This window comes from Rattus rattus, chromosome 2 (genome assembly GCF_011064425.1).
Source record: "Rattus rattus isolate New Zealand chromosome 2, Rrattus_CSIRO_v1, whole genome shotgun sequence".
Classification (NCBI taxonomy): Eukaryota; Metazoa; Chordata; class Mammalia; order Rodentia; family Muridae; genus Rattus; species Rattus rattus.
In genome coordinates this window covers 119,169,425-119,190,204 of record NC_046155.1, presented here as the reverse complement: position 1 = coordinate 119,190,204, position 20,780 = coordinate 119,169,425, and the positions used below count along the sequence as shown (strand labels likewise).

The 20,780-nt window shown below is 51.2% G+C and overlaps 1 protein-coding gene across 2 annotated transcripts in view; it reads left to right on the top strand.

Moving 5' to 3' along the window:
- Nucleotides 1-210: 210 nt before the first annotated feature.
- Alpk3 (alpha kinase 3) overlaps nucleotides 211-20,780 on the top strand; it is a 48,373-nt gene continuing 27,803 nt past the window's right edge. For both annotated transcript variants that reach the window (XM_032895980.1, XM_032895979.1), the window contains exons 1-3: nucleotides 211-353; nucleotides 6,261-6,299; nucleotides 9,929-10,050. In XM_032895980.1, the coding sequence (XP_032751871.1) occupies nucleotides 211-353; nucleotides 6,261-6,299; nucleotides 9,929-10,050 (304 nt within the window). The remainder of the gene's footprint in view (nucleotides 354-6,260; nucleotides 6,300-9,928; nucleotides 10,051-20,780) is intronic.

Genomic DNA, 20,780 nt, shown 5'->3' with positions numbered 1-20,780 from the left:
AAGGGAGGCTGGGGCTCTAGGAACCCTTTCTTTCTCAGAGTCTGCATTCACAGCGTTTCTCTGCAGGCCTCCCTGGCTCCCTGGTCAAGCTGAGTAGCCGCCCTAGACCGGGGGAGGGACAGCAGCAGGTGACAGCAGCCCCGGGTTATAAATAGGGGTGCGCGTCAGCGTCGGGCAGGAGCCGGGGCTGGAGGCAGGGGCTGCGGTGCCATGGGGTCGCGGAGGGCCGTGGGCCGGGGCTGGGGCCTGGGTGGTCGAGCAGGAGCCGGTGGAGATGGCGAGGACGACGGGCCGGTGTGGACTCCCGGCCCAGCCAGTCGCAGCTACTTGCTCAGCGTGCGGCCGGAGGCTAGGTGAGTCGCTTTGGGCCCTGGGTTGCCCCAGGCTGCTCTTTCCCTTGGGTGGTGGCCGGGTGTGGTCAGGCTCTCAAAAGAGCTCTGAAACCTGGAGGCCTGGGTGAAACGTGCCTTCGAACTTTTTCAACCCTAAGGCCCTGAGGTCTGGGAACAGAACCAGGCTAGAAGTGACCCTCGTGATACCCTTTTGACCCCTGGAGGGCTTGAGGGCCCGAGGGCCTCAAATGTGTGGCCGTAGGGAAGAAAGCCCCCGTTCGGGGTGATTTTACAGGGGCCTGAAGACTTTCCTTATCTCCCTCACCCACACCAAGCTACTCCCGGGGCTGAATTCCACAGCGAGTGATAAAGAGATCCAGGGTGGCTGAAATTCCTCAGGCTTCAAAGGAGGGGAAGCTGCTGATGGGTGGGGGTGGGGGGGGGGGGGTGGGGGGGGGGCGCCAGTGGAGACTGTTTAGCTCAGAGTTAGAGATCAGCCTTGTGATAACTGAAGTTCCTCCCCTAGGCCCAGGGCTTTGGCCTTCCAGCTCTGTGTTGTGTCTGGTTGAGAGGAAGGGGTGTCAGGTGGTGGCTGTTGGCCCTGTCAGAGGAACCAGGGAGGGATAAACTCTGAGGGAGTCAACTGCCCTGCCCAGAGGGGACCCAGTAGGGGTTGGGCTGCCACAGGAGGGGTGGGGCGGATGAGCCTTTTGCTGGCCTTGCAGTGAAGACGTCTGGAGGCTTTGTTTTAGGAGTTAGGTTATTCCTAGTCGAAGAGGCTACAGACAATAGACAAGCTCTCCCTCCATCAGACGCTCTAAGACGCAGAGGCTGTAAAACAAGCACACACACACACACACACACACACACACACACACACACACACACACACACACACACACACACAGACTGAGACAGAAACTCCCTGCCCTTTGCGGGCAGCTCAGCTTCCCCCTTCTCTTAAGCCCATTCTCCGAAAGGAAATGTAACAGGGTGGACCCTAGAGTAGGCTAAAGCTTAGCACCAGACTTTGGCTTGTGTAATGCCATTCTCTGAGACACTGTCTACAGACTTCTGCTCTCTGCTTAAAACAAACAAACAAACAAACACCACAAATACAGGCCCTAAGCACAGTCAGGAAAAGCCCTGGGCACTTCCTCCTGGATCGACTGAGTCCTAATGACCTTGGAGTTGGAAAAGTTCAAATGTAACCGGAACCTGTTTCTGCATAAAACCCAGCACCATGGCGTCACGTGTTTGGGGCAGGACTGAGGGCTGGTACTGTGACTAAGTCAGACTCAACCGGGCTCCTGGGTTGCTGGGGGTTGTGATGGGGCACCATTTCCTCAACTGTTGGCCCTGCGGGACATTGCAGGGAGATGTGGACATTTATTGTAGTCCTTGGTGGAGCTGCCTACCCAGAGAGAGCCTCATGCCTCTCACTTGTCACTGTGACTTATCTAGGCATTGCTTCTTCCTGCATCTGGCCTTTGTCAATAGCAGAGAACAAGGAGAAGGAGAGGAAGCGGGATTCTTCTTGGAGAGGGAGCAGCGGAGGAAGGGAAGGAAGGATGGTCTGAAAGCCAGGCCGAGGGGACTGGGTTCTGGGCTGTTAGGAACAAGGCTGGAGGCTGCTTCCCGGCTAAGCTTGTTTTTAGAGTGTGCCAGCCAGAGGGCGGGACGTAAGAAAAGTTTGTGTGGCTTGAGTCCTTGGAGCTGAATAGGGGCACGGTTAGAAGACTGTTCTTGTTGGGTATCTGAAGGCTCGGGACGGGAGCAGTGGGAGAGGATTTTCTCGTCTTGGACTTGGGACAGGTTTCTCTGTACTTTTCCTCGTCCTGCCAACTGGCTACAGACCCCAGTGGGTCCCGACAAGAGCAGCCAGATTTGCTTGGTTTCTGGAAGAGCCTGTGAAGTGGGCTGAGCTCAGGCTGGGGGAGGGACGGTTCCCCCAACTACGGAGGAGGGAGCTGCGAGGTCGGCTGCCCCTCAAATGACTGACCGCCTGTGGAGGTGGAGAGAGCCCGAGAAACAAAGAAGAAAAGGGGTCCCTTGAGGACTTCGCTAGCTCTGCCCAGCTCCATCCCAGGGTCCTGGCCGAAAGGCGAGTTCTGCCCTCCTTCATTTTGGATCCAACATATTCTGGGTCTGCAGAGCTCTTTTTGGTTTTGTCGCTGTTGCTGCTGCTGTTTTGTTTGTTTTGAGGAGCAGGGTTTCTCTGTGTAGCTCTGGCTATCCCGGAACTCACTCTGTAGACCAGGCTGGCCGGGATTACGGGTATATGTCACCACCATCTGGCTTGCTGTGAAGCTCTTAAGGGGTCCTTTCCATGGGCTCTGAGGCAGGGCTTTCCCTGGGAGCCACGTGGCTGGGACTCCAGAGTCTATGCGCCCCACACTTCCTGCCTGCCCCATGGTCTTTAGAGGGGTTTCTAGTTTCATTTCAGTTCAAGGATGTTCAGGGCTCACGTAGGTCCAAGGCAGATATTCCCACGTGGCTGTCCTATCTGATAGACAATCTCATCCAGCTGTGAGGAGCTCACCCCTCAAGGAGGGCAGCTTGTAGGTAGGCTATGGTACTTTAAAGAATTGAAGTGAGAATAAGCGTACTGACTGATCAGCTTCTGTGTGACCTCAGAAGTTGTCATGTCCCTGGCCTCTTGTTTCACGAAGGCCCTGATCCTGTTGGCCTCATAGGAACAGAAGGGCTGAGACATTGCTCCCGACCACTTTAAAACAACCTCTGCCATTCCCCTTGGGTAAGGCAGGTGTCTAGGGTGTTAGGGAAACTAAGGCATTGGGTCAGAAATTTCTGGAAATCTTTTATGTCCCAGCATAGAAGGAAAGTAGCCAGATGGGAGACCCCCCCCATCTTCCATGCCTGTCCCGTTCTTCTAGGTTTATTCTGTTTATTCCTATTCTACAACAGAAGAATGACAAGAACTCTAAAACCCTTCAGCTCCAATGTTAGCTGTCTCTGATGCTCCCTGACCCACCCCATCCTCCACAAACCCAGAAGCTCCACTGCTCCAGATTAGTCAGCCTCAACAGACCCACTCCACCCCTTTTTTAAAGGTTTATCTATTTGTTATATATGAGCACACTGTAGCTGTCTTCAGACACACCAGAAGAGGGCATCAGATCTCATTACAGATGGTTGTGAGCTACCATGTGGTTGCTGGGATTTGAACTCAGGACCTCTGGAAGGGCAGTCAGTGCTCTTAGCCACTGAGCCAGTTCTATAGCCCCAGACCAGCCTGGGGCTGAGGTGACCAGGTGCCTATATGCCCCTCAGATTCTCTGGCCTGATTAACATGTAAGGTAAAAGCCCTATACAATGGCTCTAAGAGAGCTTACTTGCTTTTCCCAAGGACACAAGATCTGGTTCCCAAGATCCAGGTCGAGCCTCACAACTGTAACTACAGCTCAAGGGATCTGACGCCATCCTCTGGCCTCTGATGGCATCTGCACACATTTGGGCATCCTCCCCACCCCATACACATAACTAAAAATAATACAAATCAGGCTAGAGTGATGGCTCTGCACTTCAGAGCATATGCTGCTCTTTCAGAGGACCTGGTCTCAGTTGCCAGCACCCACGCTTCATGGCTCGCAACCACCTGTAACTCCAGCTCTAGAGGATCTGATGCCTCTGTCCTTGTGGGGCACCTGCACATGGGAGACACATGCACACATACACACCCACACCCACACACAGACGCACGCACACACACATTCACACACACACACACACACATATACACACACACACATATACACACACACACATACACACACACACACATACACATACACACACATATACACACACACACACACACATACACACACATACACACACACACACACAACAAAAACACACACACACACAAAAACTTAAAATAATAAAAACAGACCAGACAATGGTGGCCCAGCACCCAGGAGATAGGGCAGGTGAACCTCTGTGAGTTCAAAACCAGCCTGGCCTATAGAACTAGTTCCAGGACAGCCAGGGCTACACAGAGAAGCCCTGTCTTGAAAACCCTGCATTAATTAATTAGTCGAATAAGTTCAAAACACCTTAAACAAATAAGCCTTAACAAACAAACATGCAAGGTGAGGCTTGACTGACAGCCGAGCGAGGAAGCAAAGCTGCAGGAGGAACGGAGAGGACTCCCTGTCTCCCGCTCAGCCTCTGGCCCACGTGGAGGTGGAACCTGCCATTTTCCGTCGTAAATTAGAAAACTGGCCCAATGCCTCTCTTTCCCAGGGAGGAGGTCCAGACTCAAGGGGAAATCTCTCAGTTCCAAGGAGAGGGACAAAGGTGGTGTGGTCAGGGAAGGCTAGAGTTGGCCAGTACCTCGGAACTAAGGGAGGTTGTGTCCATACAGACTTTTAAGGCTCCAAACAAAGGTGCCTGTGGTGTGTGTGCCCTTTTCCTGATCCTTCTGCAACAGCAGCTCCCTACAGCTACAAAAAGACCTACAGCTACAAAAAGGCTGTGTGGGCAAGAGTTAACTGAGCAGAAGGGAGGCAAGAAATGGTAGCCTTGGGTGTGGCCTTGCCAGTTAGGGATGGGTTTGGCTGTAGTAGAGCCTGGATGTTGGCAGGGATGGTAAGAAGACCACTGAGGATCTGACATCGAGCTGAGTCTGGACACACTTGCAGTGGGCATACTGCTGCGGCATTTTCTACAGAGTAGCATGTGACGCCAACTGTGGTGGTGTTTGCCTGTAACCCCAGGAGGCTGAGGCAGAAGGATCACTGTGAATTCAAAACTAGTTTTGGCTACGCGGTAGGTTTGAAGCCAGCCTGGGTTTTCATGAGGCCTTGTCCCCCCAAAACCAACCAGACAAGCAAACGGGGTAACAAAAATAAAACAAACCCAAACAACAAGGGGATTATTGATAACGAGGGCTGTTAAGTGTGGAGCCGTCTGGATTTAGATCCGAGCACAGTAACAAGGAGAGAGTGTTAGAAAAGGAGAAAGAAGTGATACTTGGATTTGTGGGACAGAAGGAAGAGGTCAAGATGGCGGGTCTGGAGCGTAGGAATTTGGAGGAATGCTGTGGCATCCAAAGAAACCCCACGTGCAATGGAGGAGGATGGGTTATGGGGAGATCGGATTGTGGGCTCTCCTGAGGGCCAGTGAGCAGACTTAGGGGGCTCTGAAGAGTGAAGGGGTGAGCCTGGGTGGGGTGGCTCTTGCCATCTCCCAAAGACCTGAGATCTACTGGAGGAAGAGGTCAAGATGGCTCGCACCAAAGGGCTGGTGCCCCACTCACACATGAGTCTCCTTCCCCCAAAGGAGGATGTGGGCTCTCGTGTGTGCCCGGTCTCTAAGCAGGATGGGATGCCGGATCGAGGGAGCTGGGTGACTCTGGCTCCCGCTGAATTAACTGCTTGGTGTCCCCTCCTCGTCGCTCTCCCAGCTGGTTTGCCTTGCTCTTTAACCAGACTTTAACCTATTAATGGTGGGTGATCTCCAAGCCACCTGTCTGTGCCGGATTTCCAGGAATGCTGCTGCTCTTTCTCAAAGGCAAGAATTGAAGCCTCAGCTACCCGAAGGCTGGTATGCTGTGGCGGGCGGGCGGGGGATGGACGTAGGCGTCCCTCTTGGGAGAGAGACTCACGCCCGATGTACACCTTTCTCTCAGAGTACAGCCCCCAGGGACCTCCGTCCTGCCTAACAGATTTCCTGGACTCCGCTGCACTTAACGAGCTCTCAGTTTCAGATATATTGGTGTCCAGCGGTGAGGACACTTGCTGCTAACAGGAGCCGCCAACTAAGACAGCTGGTCCCTTTTAATAGAAAGGCCTTTGGGTCTCAGATGGTGGCTGATTAATACTTTGTGACTGTTGTTGATTTTGCCTCCTCCTCCTCTCCTTGCTTTTGGGCCTAATGATTCCATTTACTGTTTTTGCTTAGCTTATCAAGCAACCGGTTGTCTCACCCCAGCTCTGGAAGGTAAACGCACATTGCATTCCATTCTCCGACTGCTTTTGAGAGGCCACTGGATGACTGCTCGGTTCACTAACCAGGCTGCATGGGGTGAAGGGAGGTCTGGATGGTGATGGGGAGGGCGTAAGAGGGTACTCACATGGGCCGGGGTCGCACAGGGACCAGCGTTGATGCTTGCATGGGCCGCCCTCTGCCCTCTGAACGGACACCGAGGATGGAACAGGCCGGAGCCCGGTGCCTAGCTTTGGATACCTTACCATCTTCCTGTGTTAGCGACCCCGTCTTTACACGTTGCCCTGCCATCCTGTAACTTCGCCTGCCACCTTCTCTTCCTTTACATTTTCCTTTTCATCGGCCCCTCCCCACCCTCAGCGACCCAGAACTCTGCAAGAGCAGAGGCGACCTTGCTGTCCTGTGCATTCTCTGGCTCTCGGGAGCCGGCTCCGAGCCTGAGGGAGTCTCTGGTCAAGGTTTGCTGGGGGAGGAGCTGCCCTTTCACCTGCGGACAGGGACCGCTCTCCCGCCCCGGCTGAACTGACTATCAGCATCAGAGCCGGACCATTCCCTGGCTGCTTCTCACCAGTTGGGCCCCATCCCAGAATGGGAGATCGGGGAGAGTTGGCTACGTTTATTTTTCACACAGAGAAAGATTCCTGACTAGCCAGCTGGTTTCTGAATAATTCCTCATGTCTTCAGACACGATTAGTTAGTTCTTAGCTAGTGTGGTTGGTCCTTGATGGGGATGAGCACAGAGGAAGCTTTGGTGGGGGAGGAAGGGAGACTAGCTCACACGATTCAGAGTGATGTGGAAGTGCTGGGCCCGGGGGCGGGTTATTCACAGGAAGGCAAGCAGCACACACCAGGTCAGGGTTAGGCTCCTTTAACATCATGGAAACCACCGATTCTGGGATCCTTTCAAGGTGCATATTAGCCCATGATACCAAATCATGGAACTGGAAGGACTTGGAAGTGTCATGGTCGTAAAGACCGTTAGTTACCAGATGTGTGTGGATTTCCTGGTTTCTCAGGCGCCTGGAGAGTTCACAACAGAGTAGAGGACAGGGACAGAAAGCTGTGGCAACCAGAAGCCTCGAGGTGGTCAACAGAACAGGACAATATAGGGTGGCTTTTCCTGACCCAGCCTGGTCTACATAGAAAATTCCAGGCAGCCCGAGCTACACACTGAGACCCTGTCTCAACAAACGAACAAAGGTTCCAGAGTAGGACGAGGTAGAAAGACTCCACAGTGGGTCGAGGCTCTCGCATGGCTTTCAAGCCTGGGGCTCAATCTCTAGAACTGATGATGTAAAGGTGAGGAAAAGAGCACCACAAGTTGCCTCCGACTGCCACATGTGTGCTGTGGCCTCCTTGGGCCCCACCCCTCCTCCTCCTCACACAGTCTCATTCTCTCTCTCTCTCTCTACACACACACACACACACACACACACACACACACACACACACACACACACACACACACACACTTGCTCTCTCTCACACAAAGTGATTTAATACATTTAATAAATAAAACCCCAAGTTTGCTTCAAATGATGAGCAAAAACCAAACCAAAACCCAAACAAAAACAATGTATTTAATGTAATAAGGATTTGCAGCAGTTGGCTATATTTAGCTTAGAATTTTCTAGAAAGTTCTCCAAAACCAGAAATTGCTATTAGTATGACAGCAGCAAGAAACATCTTCAAATCAGGTGCAGTGGTGCATGTGTTTAATTCCAACACTTGGGAGGCAGAGACAAGTGGATCTCTGTGAGTTCCATGCCAGCCTGGTTTACAGAGTGAGTTCTGGAATAGCCAGGACCACATGGAGAGATCCTGTCTTGGAGGAGGAACAAGTAGAGGAGGAAGGAGAAGAGGAGGAAGATGAAGAGGAGGAGGAGGAGGAAGAGGAGGAGGAGGAGGGAAACGGGAGCAGAAGAAAGAATAAAGAAGTGGAAGAAAGAAAAAAGAACCCTTGAAACATTTTTAGGGATGTAAAGCACAGGTTACTTGGAAGGCTGAGGCAAATAGATCACAAGTTCTAGACTACATATCAACCCACTGTCTGAAGAAAAAGAACGAAAAACATTTCTAGATATTACATCGGAGTGTTCAGGGAGCTGATAGTCTAGCTACCAAGAGGTTCTCTATTTCTAAATGACGTAAAAGGGAAAGAAAGCCACTGATTCTCAGCGAGAGGATGCACCAAATGCAACTCGTAAGCCTGGCCCAGTCCTCAGGTACATGAGCGGGAGCTCCCCATCCTGGGTGGACCTTAAAGGGAGGACTCAGCTAACTCTTCAGTACCTAGGGCCTGCATTCCTGGACACCATCGATGCAAAAGTCTTACTTGATTTAAAACACTTCCCGAGATGCAGACTTTCTCAAGTGCAGAGTAGTGTTTCCAGAAAAGACGCATTGAGCACGGAGCCTTCTCTCTGCAGAGTATGTAGGGTCATACACTGTTTGCTTGTGTCCCTCACCTCTCCCTCTGTACCTGATGGGGAGTCATGGGCAAGTACATATGGCTGTGGGGTCCTCCCTCGTCATCGGAAGCCCAGGGAAGGCAGCTTGGAGCGATTTGTCCTCCACGGTTCCTTCTGCTTCTGTTGATGTTTCCCCTCACGGTCCCAACCGCTGCTCACAGAGTGTGTGCCTGGGAAGGGGAGGAGGGCTGGGCACAGCTTGTGCACCACACGACCTGGCTATGTGGTTGAGCTTCACGCCTGGGAATGCACTGTCTTTGCTGGCCCGTGGGAGGGTTTGGTGCCGAGGTCTGTTTCCTGTGCTCAGAAAGGAGTGGACTGTAAGCCCTGAGGACTGTTGGTGAGTCTGGGGTAGACACCGCAAGCCCGTAGATACAGCTGAATTCTACAGGAAGGACTTGACCACAGGGAGCTCTGGCTTGTCAGAGTCAGTCTGCGGCTCTGCAGCCCTGCGATTCCCAGGTCTGTTTTCAGTTCAGCACATGGTGTCCGTAGATGGAGCAGAGGACCCACACTGACTGGCTAGTACCAGCTTATAACTCCGTGCGGAATCAAAATTCATTTGATGGTCCGTAGAGTCTCCTTCAAGGCCAAGGCCCTGGCACTGGCAGCTCATTCTTCATCTACCACAGCCTGTGTTGGCACTTTTCTTCTGAACCTGAGCTCTAGGATAGGGTTCCATGCCTTCAGGACCTCCAAATCCTTGAGGGTTAGCTGGCCTTTCCCTCATGGGTGTGGCTGCGCCATGCTCCATCTCCGAGTCCTGACCTGTCTACACGTATGTATGTCTAGTGTATGTCTCTCCTACACGCTAGCTTCCCTGGAGGTGAAAATGGACTATGAAGCCAGCTCCCCGCCATCCCCCAGCAAGGGTTTGATGGCATGGATAGGACTGTACTCTGGTTTGCCCAGGAGCCTGGCCCATTGTCAGTTACCTATTGTAATAGCCCTGGGCCGAGATTCCGCTCAGCCCCTTAGTGCCCACCCCAACCTGGCCAGGAAGCCCAGGCGTTCTTGAATAAAGATTTGCTCAGGTATGCCCAGGAACGCTGGCCACAGGTGGCTGGCAAACGTGGTAAGACTCACACTTGGCATGGCAAGGCCAGAGTGTATTTTGTAGGGAGGGCTCTAAATGGTCTTTGCTTCTCCTAGGAGCACCTTCTGCTCCATCATTGCTCAGCTTACAGAGGAGACCCAGCCGCTGTTTGAGACCACCCTCAAGTCCCGCGCTGTGTCCGAAGACAGTGATGTCAGGTTCACCTGCATTGTCACAGGTAATGAATGATGAGATTGATATGGTCTCAGTCAGGGCTCCTGCACAGAGCAGGGTCTTAGGAGGCTAAGCATAGGCGTAGAGGACAGGTGGGTTACGTGTACTACACCAGTTGACTTTAGCTTTTTTTTCCCCCTCATTTTAAATCTCTGTGTGGGTTGGTGTCCCTTTTTCTTCTTCTGGAACCGTGTGTGTGTGTGTGTGTGTGTGTGTGTGTGTGTGTGTGTATGTGTGCATGCGTGCATATGTGTGCATGCATGAGCTCATGAGTGCCTGTGTGTGTGCACACTGCATGTATGAGTGTGTGAGTATGTGTGTGCATGCATGAGTTCATGAGTGCATGTGTATGTGTGTATGTGTGCATGCACATGCATTCATGAGTGTGTGAGTGTGTGTGTTCATGCATGAGTGTGTGAGTGTGTGTGTGCATGCATGAGTGCATGAGTGTGTGTGTGATGTGTGTGTGTGTGTGTATGTGCGCGCGCACATGCTCGTGTGCTTTGCCTTTCTTCTTTAAAACCTGTGTCTATGGCTGAGATCGTGGCTCAGTTGGTCGGTTGGTACAGTGCTACCTAGCATACGTGAAGCCCTGGCTTTTATTCTCAGCATCACACGAACCTGGCACAGGTCTGTAATCCCAGCACTTGGGAGAACATGAAGATCAGAAATTTAAGGTCATTGTTAGCTACATAATGAGTTTGAGGTAGGCCTAGGCTACATGAGACCCTCAAAAAAACAGAAAATAAAGACAATGAACCCCCAAACTGTGGATTCTTCCTCTTCAAGTATACTCAGAGTATTGATGACTGATCTTTGAAGCCATCTTTTAAACACCCCACTGAATAGTTGAACCATTTGTGACTTGGGAGTAAGCAGCCTGAGAGGAGGTAGTGTGTAGTTACTGCGACTGTAGACCCTGGAAGCTACCTGTCTTGGACTCCTCATCCCACCCCTTTCCTGGTATATGGTGATAAGCAGGTTGCTACCCCTTCACTGCATTATGAGGCCGAGTGAGTTAATACCTGCACAGCCATTGGAATAGCACGCAGCACCCTGCAGGTACCTTGCTCCTGTTTGGAAGCGAGACTGTGTGTTTGCTTTCCACTGAGCTCCCTCATGGCCTTTAAGTCGGAGGCCCCGTGGACTTAAGGAGACTAAGTTATGAGGGCTGGGACACTGGCTCCAGAACTGTCCCTTTCGCACACTTCCCAGCAGAGCTGCCCTCTGCCCCATCCTGATGTGCCTTAGGGCCTCACCTTCAGCTGCACAGTCACCGTTTCAAAGGGCCCATGCTTCCAAGAACACATCGTTTTGTTCGTGTTTTTTGTTTGTTTGTTTGTTTGCTTGTTTGTCAGTGAGTCAAAGGCTTGTGTGGTTTCCAGATGTCACACTCCCTGATCCTGAAGGGACTTGGTTAGCCCAGCCAGGTAAACAGCTTCTTTGGGATTATTTATTCTGTGGGTAGCTGTCCCAGTTGCCAGGACACCAGCAGTAAATCTGCTAGAGAGACACTGACTTCCCTGTGTCCTTTATCTTTGTGTGACACGGTGTGTTGCAACTGAATTCTTCCAAACCCCTGTGACGTTCTATTGTTAGGTCAGCCTTGCAGAGGAGGAAGCTGGAATCGGCTAGGCGGGTCACCCAAGGGGTGAGGAGTTGCTCTTCCTTAAGCACCGCCCCTGGCTGAGCCTCTGTGGCGCTGCCTCTGGCTGCATCTTCTGCGCTGCAGCACCAATGGTTTCTTAGAAAAGAACTTCACTCCATGATTTCTCATGAGCCGCTTTATGTAGAATGTTCTTAGTTATCTTTGAAAAGAATCAGGACCTGGGATGTAGTTCAGTTGGTCAAGCCCTTGCCTAGCACGTACGAGACTGTGGCTTGTCCTCTAGCGGTGCGTAAACCTGTGGAGGGCATTTCTGCGATCCCCACACACTGCGGGTGGAGGCAGGAGGATCATAAATTCACGGTCATCCTGTGTTACACAGCCAGTTGTGAAGCCATCTTGGGATGCACGAAACCCTGTCTCCAAGACGATAAAATTTTATTTTATTCAATTATACATGTATGTAGGTGAAGGTTTCAAATTATACTAAAGGACATTTATCAAAGTACAGCAGTTTATCCCTTCTACCTATCTGGGATTGGAGGGATGAGTTATCTGGTTTGTCGCTGCTGCTGCTCTTTGAGACAGGGTCTCGCTGTGAATCTCCTGCTGACCTGAACCTGTTAGACAAGATGGGTCTTGCATTCGCAAGGATCTGCCTGTCTCTGCCTCCCGGGTTATTAATTATTGTTATTAACAGTAATTAACAATTATTAATTCCTCCCGAGTGTCGAGATTAAAGGTGCACCCCTCCACACACACTCTGAGGTTCTGCTTTTGTTTTAGGACAGGGTCTTGAGCTAGCCTGGGCTGGACTCCAACTGGAGATCTTGCTCCAGCTTCTGAGTGCCGGGATTATAGGTGTGCACACACCGCCAGGCCCAGCATTGAGGTTTTAAAGACATTTCAAGCGCCCCTCTTCCCCCTCCACCCCTAGTCACCAATCCTGTGCCCTGTGGGGGTTTTCTGGCTGGTTCTCAGTTTCTGCCACTTCTAACTCAGGCTTGGCTCTGAGTGAGCTTCCCTTTCTATGTGCCGGTATACTTCCTGTTTGCAAAGTTCTGGGACTTTACAAAGTTCCATTTCTCTTGCTGCTTGTTCTCCCTGTCTCCCCCTCCCCTCCCCTCTGCCCCCTCTGTGTGTGTGTGTGTGTGTGTGTGTGTGTGTGTGTGTGTGTGTGTGTGTGTGTGTGTGGTGTCATGTATCTCCCTCTCTCTTGTTTTGCATGTTCGTTCTGCTACCTCGAGGTCACTGCTGCTTTGCCTAGCAGATGCCTTCTTCTCCCAGCCTGCTCCTGGGCCAGCCTCGGCACTTCCAGGAGAATCCCTGCTCTCTCCTCCGTGACTCAGTTACTTTGCCATATTTCTTTCTCCAGGACCGTGAGATCTGTAAGGGTAGGGTGCACGTGGACTTGGCTGGTGCCTCTCTGGAGCTGCCACAGTACTCACTTGCCACATGACCTCCATGACCCCTGACCATGTTCATGACAAAATTAGTATCTTTTCCACTTGGCTCATCTCAGCAGCAGCTTGGGTGGGGCAGCAGCAGTGTTTGCTGCATGAGGAGCCTCAGGAAGAGCAGGCATTGGGTGTCATGGCTTCTCAGAATCAATGTGGACTCACCAGACACCAGCTTGGTGTACAGAATCTTGGGACGTTTTTTGAATGCTCCCAATCTCCTCATGGGAGTAAGCCTTTTCTGCCTCAAACTCAACCCAAAGAAGCAATTGAAGAATTATTATTAGTATTATTCTGTGTGTGAGATATGTGTGTATGATATGTGTGTGCATGTGTGTGGTGTGGTATGTGTGTGGTAAGGTATGTGTGTGTGTGCATGCATGCCTATGATGTGTGCGTGTGTATGTGTGCACATGTGTGGTATGGTATCTGTATGGTATGTGTGTGTATGTGTGTATATGATATATGTGGTGTGTGTGTGTGTGTGTGTGTGTGTGTGTGTGTTGTCTTAGTCAGGGTTTCTATTCCTGCACAAAATATAATGACCAAGAAGCAAGTTGGGAAGGAAAGGGTTTATTCAGCTCACACTTCCACATTGCTGTTCATCACCAAAGGAAGTCAGGACTGGAACTCGCACAGGTCAGGAAGTAGGAGCTGATGCAGCGGCCATGGAGGGATGTCTCTTACTGGCTTGCTTCCCCTGGCTGGCTCAGCTTGCTCTCTTATAGAACCCAAGACCACCAGCCAGATGGCACCGCCCACAATGGGCTGGGTCCTCCCACCTTGATCAGTAGTTGAGGAAATGCCTTACAGCTGGGTCTCATGAGGGCATTTCCACAACTGAGGCTCCTTTCTCTGTGATAACTCCAGCTTGTGTCAAGTTGACACACATAACCAGCCAGTACATATATGTGTGTGATATGTGTATGATATATACGGTATATGTGTGTATGTATGTGTGTAATGTGTGTGTGAGCATGGGGGCATACATACGGAAGCACATGTGTGGATGTCAGAGGACAACTTTCAGGAGTCGGTTCTCTTCTTTTATCCTGGATTCTAGGGTTTGAGCTCAGGGTGCTAGGCTCATACAGTGAGTGTTTTAAAACCCCTGAGCCCAAAGGAATAATTATTTTTAAATCACATTGTATTTTAGTGTGTGTGTGTGTGTGTGTGTGTGTGTATGTGTGTGCGCGTGCGTGTTTGTCATAGTCGAGAACGACTTGGGAGTTGGTTCTGTCCTTCTGTTATGTGAGTCCCAGGGATGATACTCTGGTTGGTAGGCTGGGTAGGAAGCACTTTTATTAGCAAATCCATCTCACGGGCCTCAGGAGCAACGGGCTTTTTTGTTTTTGTTTGTTTGTTTGTTTTTAATCCCTGCTCACAATGTCCAGCCATGGTCTCCCATGAGGAGCACCTACCAATCATTCCTGTGCAGGTGTCAGGGCTCTGGACAACCACAATATCCACGTCTTCAGTCCCTGCTGTCCCCTCCCTATCCCACACAGACCCCAAATCTTAGTTCCTTCAGTTTTCTGTAGCCGATTAGACACAGGTCGCCATGGTATCACCACGTGTAAGGAGGAAAGGGAAGGGGCGGGTGCCAAGAACTGTGGAGACAGCGTTAGACACTCGGTCTCAGTCTGGAGGTGTTCCTGGCTGGTCAGTGGCTGAGGCTGACCTCTGTGTAAGGCTGTTGTTGACCCTTAGTGGAGGCAGGGTGGCCACATCAGTCTCTCTTTCTCTCTGGGAGAAGCAGTCTTCCCCCAACAAAGGTAGTACGTGTCAGCCCTGACTCTGGGAATTTGCCAGGTTGAGGATGATGCTTTCCCGCTGGTTGGAACCTTGTCCTGGAGAGGAAGATTCAGCTGTGGCAGAGAAGCAGGGAACTGGCTGTTCCAGGAGGGAAACCCCTGCGGACCTAGAGCAGGAGCACAAGACCTGCAGACTTCTTTTCACTCAGAGTGGGAGAATGGAGACAGTGGGCCATGGCTGGGCAATCTGACTCCTGGCTCCTGCAGGCCTCTTTTGGCTGGAATGCTACTGGGTGAGACTGCTTATCTCTGCCCAGTGTGGTGGCCTCTCTCCTTTACTCTCCTCAGCTCTGAGGTACATTCTGTGTGTGTGTGTGTGTGTGTGTGTGCACATATGTGCTTACTCACACGTTGAGGTAGAGGAAGAAAGCATCTAAGGTAGGCAGGTAGATATGTAAGAACCACATATCTAGAAAGAAAGAAAAAAGAAAGGATGAAAGAAAGGAAGGAAGGAAAGAAGGAAGAAAGAAAGGAAGGAAGGAAGGGAGGAAGGGAGGAAGGAAGGAAGAATCCTATTTTGGGTAAATAAGTCTGATATGATAACTTTTAGGAGCAAACTATTATACATTGACCCCAGAATCCTCCTTGGAGAGAATGCTGGAGAAGGGAAGTCTCCGTGTCCTGCGCCAGCCGTGTGGCCCTGGGTAGTAATTCCCTTAGCTCCTGTGGGGTTTGCTTCCTCTTGTGTGAAGAAGGAATCACATAGACCACTTTATAGCAGAGAGGGATTTGAGCTCAGGCCTTCTCTTCCCTCACCAGGTGACTTTCGCAGAAGTCTTAGTTCATGAGCCTCGATCTCCTTTTCATTTTCCTTACTTAAAAAAGGCTTTAGCATTTTTTTCTGTATCTGTGCGCCAGAGTACGTGTATAGCATGTGTGTATAGCATGTGTGTATAGCATGTGTGTATAGCATGTGTGTACCAGTGCCCTAGGAGGCCTCAAGAGGGCGCCAGAGTCTCTGGAACTGGAGCTGCAGGTGGTTGCCCACAGCCAGGTGGGGCCTGGGAACCGAACCCCAGTCCTCTGCAAGAACAGCAAGAGCTCCCAACCTCGGGTGCTGGTTTCCATTGTCCTGCACTGGGGATTGTAACTACATCCTTAGGAGCATTCTGAGGGTTGGCAAGACATGCACAAAGACTGTGTCTCTCAGCTTGGCTTCTGGTACACAGTTCTCAGAGGAACCAGGGAAAATCCCATATCTGAAAGTTCTCTTAAAACTCTGACAGAGCTTCTTCAAATTGGGAGTGGCTGGGACACTGTGGGGGTCCAATCTGGGCTCCCTAGGTGAGCCTGCTAGCTATGAAACAGACCGTAGGCTGAGAAGGGGCAGGGGAAAGCTACTGGCCCAGGTTCTAGGTTCTATTTTGAACTCTCCCAGAGAGGTGTGTGTGTGTGTGTGTGTGTGTGTGTGTGTGTGTGTGTGTGTGTCCTGTATGCCTGTGTGCCTGTGTGTGGCTATGAGATAGAGACAGTACCTGTGTGTGTGTGCAGTGTGTGTGTGTGTGTGTGCCTGTGTGCCTGTGTGTGTGTATGCCTGTGTGTATGTGTGTGTGTCTGTACCTGTGTGTGTGTATGCCTGTGTGTGTGTGTGTGTGTGCCTGTGTGCCTGTGTGTGTGTGCATGTGTGTGTGTGTGTGTTCCTGTGCCTGTGTGCCTGTGTGTGTGTATGCCTGTGTGTATGTGTGTGTGTCTGTACCTGTGTGTGTGTATGCCTGTGTGTGTGTGTGTTTTGTGTGTGTGTAACATGTGTAGAAGTACGTGTGGTGCTGAGTTAAGGACCTATCTCTCTCTGGCTTTTGAGTATTTATATAATATAGTTCACATTATCCAGGAAATAAGCAGCATGTTCCCCAAACAAGTTTGTTTTCAAAGCCATTCTTGCTGTGAAGCCCTGAATTGACGGCTTGATCCCCACTATTGGCAGAACCACAAGGAGGTCCTGTGGGGGAGGCTGCAGCTGTGTAGGCCACTCAGTGTTCTCCTCCTTGCACCATGCCTTTGTCCCGCTCCGGCCTCTCTGGGCTGGAGGCTGAGGGTGTCCCGGGCAGGTCATGAGGCAGAGGGCTCCAAGGCCCTGGTGGGTGAGATCATCCCACAAGATGGTGAGAGCGCCTGCGCTGGCCCTGGCCACATGCACAGTGATGTAACCAAGGGCTTTAGCGCACAGTGGAAACACAGGGCTCGGTTTACAGCCAGCCCGGCCCAGTTTGTTCCTGGCCGAGCCAGCTGTAGCCCTGCCTCCCCTGCTCCCCTCTGGTGTTTGAGTTCCCTAGCTTGCCCTTTGCTCTTCCTTGTGTGCCTTGGCTGGGGTTCCCGTGTCAGCCTTGCCCTCCCCAACCACCTTGTGTTTGTTTCCTCCCGCCTCACTCCTTTCCTCCCTCATGTTATGGAGTAACCACTGAGCAGACGCTGGTGCAGGTGATAGAGATACGGCAGTGAACAAAGGATGGCTCCTGCCCACGTGGGTCTGGGGTCTAGTAGGAGGGATGGCCAAGGAGCTAAGCTTACAGCGTCCTGATTAGTGGGGGGAAGGGGAGGTGCAGGTGATGCACCCGTGTCTTCAGTGTTCCTCCATCCCAGACAAATCCCCAGCCAAGAGGCTCGCTTCCTTCTCTGGACCAGACTCTTGGTACTGTCGATGTGTTCATCGGTGAATATTTATTTATTGTGGATTGCATTACCGGGCTCTATTCTCGGAACTGGGGACGCAGCAGTGTAGAACACTGATAAGTCCCCTCTGCCATGGAGCTGATGTTCCACAGTGTGCATTCCTTAACAGACAGGGCGCACACAAATTAGCAAGCTCGATGTGTCGCGCGGCACGTGTTCTAGGAGGGAAGAAACAAGAAGAGGGATGGCAAGGCTGGGGGGAGAGAGCCACAGGCTCTCACAGGTGTCAGAAGGTCCCTGTGAGGAGTCAGACAGGAAGCAGAGCTGTGCAGGATGTGGCCTCCTGTGCTGGGGTAGGGTGAGCCAGCAAGACTGAGGCACAAAGGAGAGAGGGAGACAGGATCGGGCCACTGCAGTGATAGGGTGCAGACGACGTGTGCCTGTGTGTGGGGGAGGGTAGACTGACAGGGAAGCTCCACTCCCGATTGTTGTGTTTCCAGCGAAGAGAGGCCGAGGCAGAGGAAGCAAGGCCAGTGGGGAAGGTCTCCCTGCGACCCAAGTGGGGGATGAAGGTGATGGGGACTAGGCCGTGACAGGAAATGGTCAGATTCTGGATCTGTTCTTAAGGGAGAGCCTGTAGGTCTGTCTGACAGAGTGGGTGTGAGAAGAAAGGTAAACGGGCTCGGTGCTTTGGCCTGAACCACACTGGGGGGATTATCCACTTACTGAGCTGCGTGTCAGTCGGCTTGGGATAAGGATAAGGAGTCGGTTGTCTGTTGCTTGTTAGGCCTTCCAGTGCAGATATGAAGTCAATGTGCAGGTCAGGAGAGAGGAGAGGGCTGGGCCAGAGATCACAACAGCAGGGTCCTTGCTGCTCCTTGATCAGCTAGAGCCAGTCTAGGAAATGAGCAGTCAGGCCTAAGAATGGACCATCGATTTAGCGATGTGCGAGGATGTGCGAGTCACAGGTGACCTTCGTGAACAGTTCTGGTGCCGCAGAGGAAGCAGGAGCAGAGCTGGAAGACTGAGGGAGACGTCTCCACAAACGGTTTCTACAGGCTCAGGTGCAGTGGTCACATCTTTATCCCAGCACTCAGAGGCAGAGGCAGGCAGGTCTCTATGTGCTCGAGGACAGCCTGGGCTACATGGTTCCAGCACAGTAAGGCCTACATAGAAAGACCCTGTCTCAAAAATAATAATAACAGGGATGGAGGCAGAGACAGGTGAGTTTGAAGTCAGCCTGGTCTACAAAGTAAGTTCCAGGACAGCCAGGGCTACGCAGAGAAACCCAGTTTCAAAGAAACCAATAAACGAATAAATAAATATATGAGTGAATAAATAAAATATCTCTCTTCTTTGCTCTTTATCTTCTTTCTTTATATTTTCCTCTGAGACAGGGTAGCCTCTCATTCTGTAGCCAAGGCTAGCCTGAAACTATAGTTGTGAACCAGGCTTAGAAGCAGGATTTGGAAGTCTGTTGGCTACATGCTGACTCCCGTCAGCTTCTTTACCTATCTCTCCCTGGGAGCAAGCATCATCTACCTCTTAGGTCATGTGTCAGAACAGGGCTCTTACCTACCCTTCAGAACTATATTTCCAGGTGTAGAGGAATGGCTCAGCCGATAAAGTGCTTTCCCTGCAAGCATGAAGAGCTGAGTCTGGTCCCCAGTGTAAAAACCTGGAGGGAGAGGCAGGAGGGAGGCAGAGATAGAGGACCTTAGGGGAAACCCCTATCCAGTGAGAGAATCTACATAAAATGGAGCGGGGAGTTTGAGTGTTGGTGAGTTTGAGTGTTGGTGAGTTTGAGTGTTGATGAGTTTGAGTGTTGGTGAGTTTGAGTGTTGATGAGTTTGAGTGTTGAGTTTGAGTGTTGGTGAGTTTGAGTGTTGGTGAGTTTGAGTGTTGGTGAGTTTGAGTGTTGGTGAGGTTGAGTGTTGGTGAGTTTGAGTGTTGGTGAGTTTGAGTGTTGGTGAGTTTGAGTGTTGATGAGTTTGAGTGTTGGTGAGTTTGAGTGTTGGTGAGTATATGGGAAGGGTTAGAGGAAGACAAATGTTCACCTCTGGGCTTCACATGCATGCACACCTACTCTTGCACACATATGTGCATACATGCATACTCCACAGACATATAAAAATAAAAAGTACATTTCTAGACACAGTGATTAGATTAGATTAGTTGTCTCATCAATGGGTCAATCAGGGAAGCAAGAGGCACGAGACTATGTAGTTAGGAGCTCTGCTCCATGAGTCGTCAGGGAATCCCCAAGGAAGAGACTGGTAGATTCTTTAGTTAGCCTCATTACAGTGACTGGGTGGGTGGGTGTGAATGGATGGATAGGTGGGTCAAAAACGAGTGGATGGCTGCGTGGTGGTGGTGCCTGCTTTTAATCCCAGCACTCTGGAGGCAGAGTCAGATGGATCTCTGTGTGTTCAAGGACAGCCTCGTCTACAGAGTGACAAGTTCCAGGACAGCCAGGGCTACACAGAGAAACCCTGTCTCAAACAAAAAAAGGTGACTGGATGGATGGATGGATGGATGGATGGATGGATGGATGGATGGATGGGTGGATGGATGGATGGATGGATGGATGGGTGGATGGGTGGATGGATGGATGGATGGATGGATGGATGGGTGGATGGATGGATGGATGGATGGATGGATGGGTGGGTGGATGGATGGATGGATGGATGGATGGATGGATGGGTGGGTGGATGGATGGGTGGATGGATGGATGGATGGATGGGTGGATGGATGGGTGGATGGGTGGATGGATGGGTGGATGGATGGGGATGGATGGATGGATGGATGGATGGGTGGATGGATGGATGGATGGGTGGATGGATGGGTGTTTTAGTTACATTGTCAAAGGATGCAGCTTAGGAACTTGGAATGAAAGGAGGGGTCACAGAAGTGATGGTATTGGTGGGGTTTGCAGAGGAGGACTATGAGGCAGAGTCCTTTCTATATTTTTTCTATACTTGAGGGTACTGAACAGGGCGCTGTCGAAGGATGCTTATTTCCAGTTAGTAATTGCTGATAATTCCTTACTCTCTTCTACTAGAAAGCTAAGACCGAAACACACACACACACACACACACACACACACACACACACACACACACACCCGTTCTCTTCCTTCCAGTCAGAAGGGGAAATGCTTTCTGCTTTGACAGATCCTTCTTTCTGAAGCTGAGCTGTGACCAGGCCTGGGCGCTGGCACTGTCTGGCCTCTTCAGGGAGCTGGAAG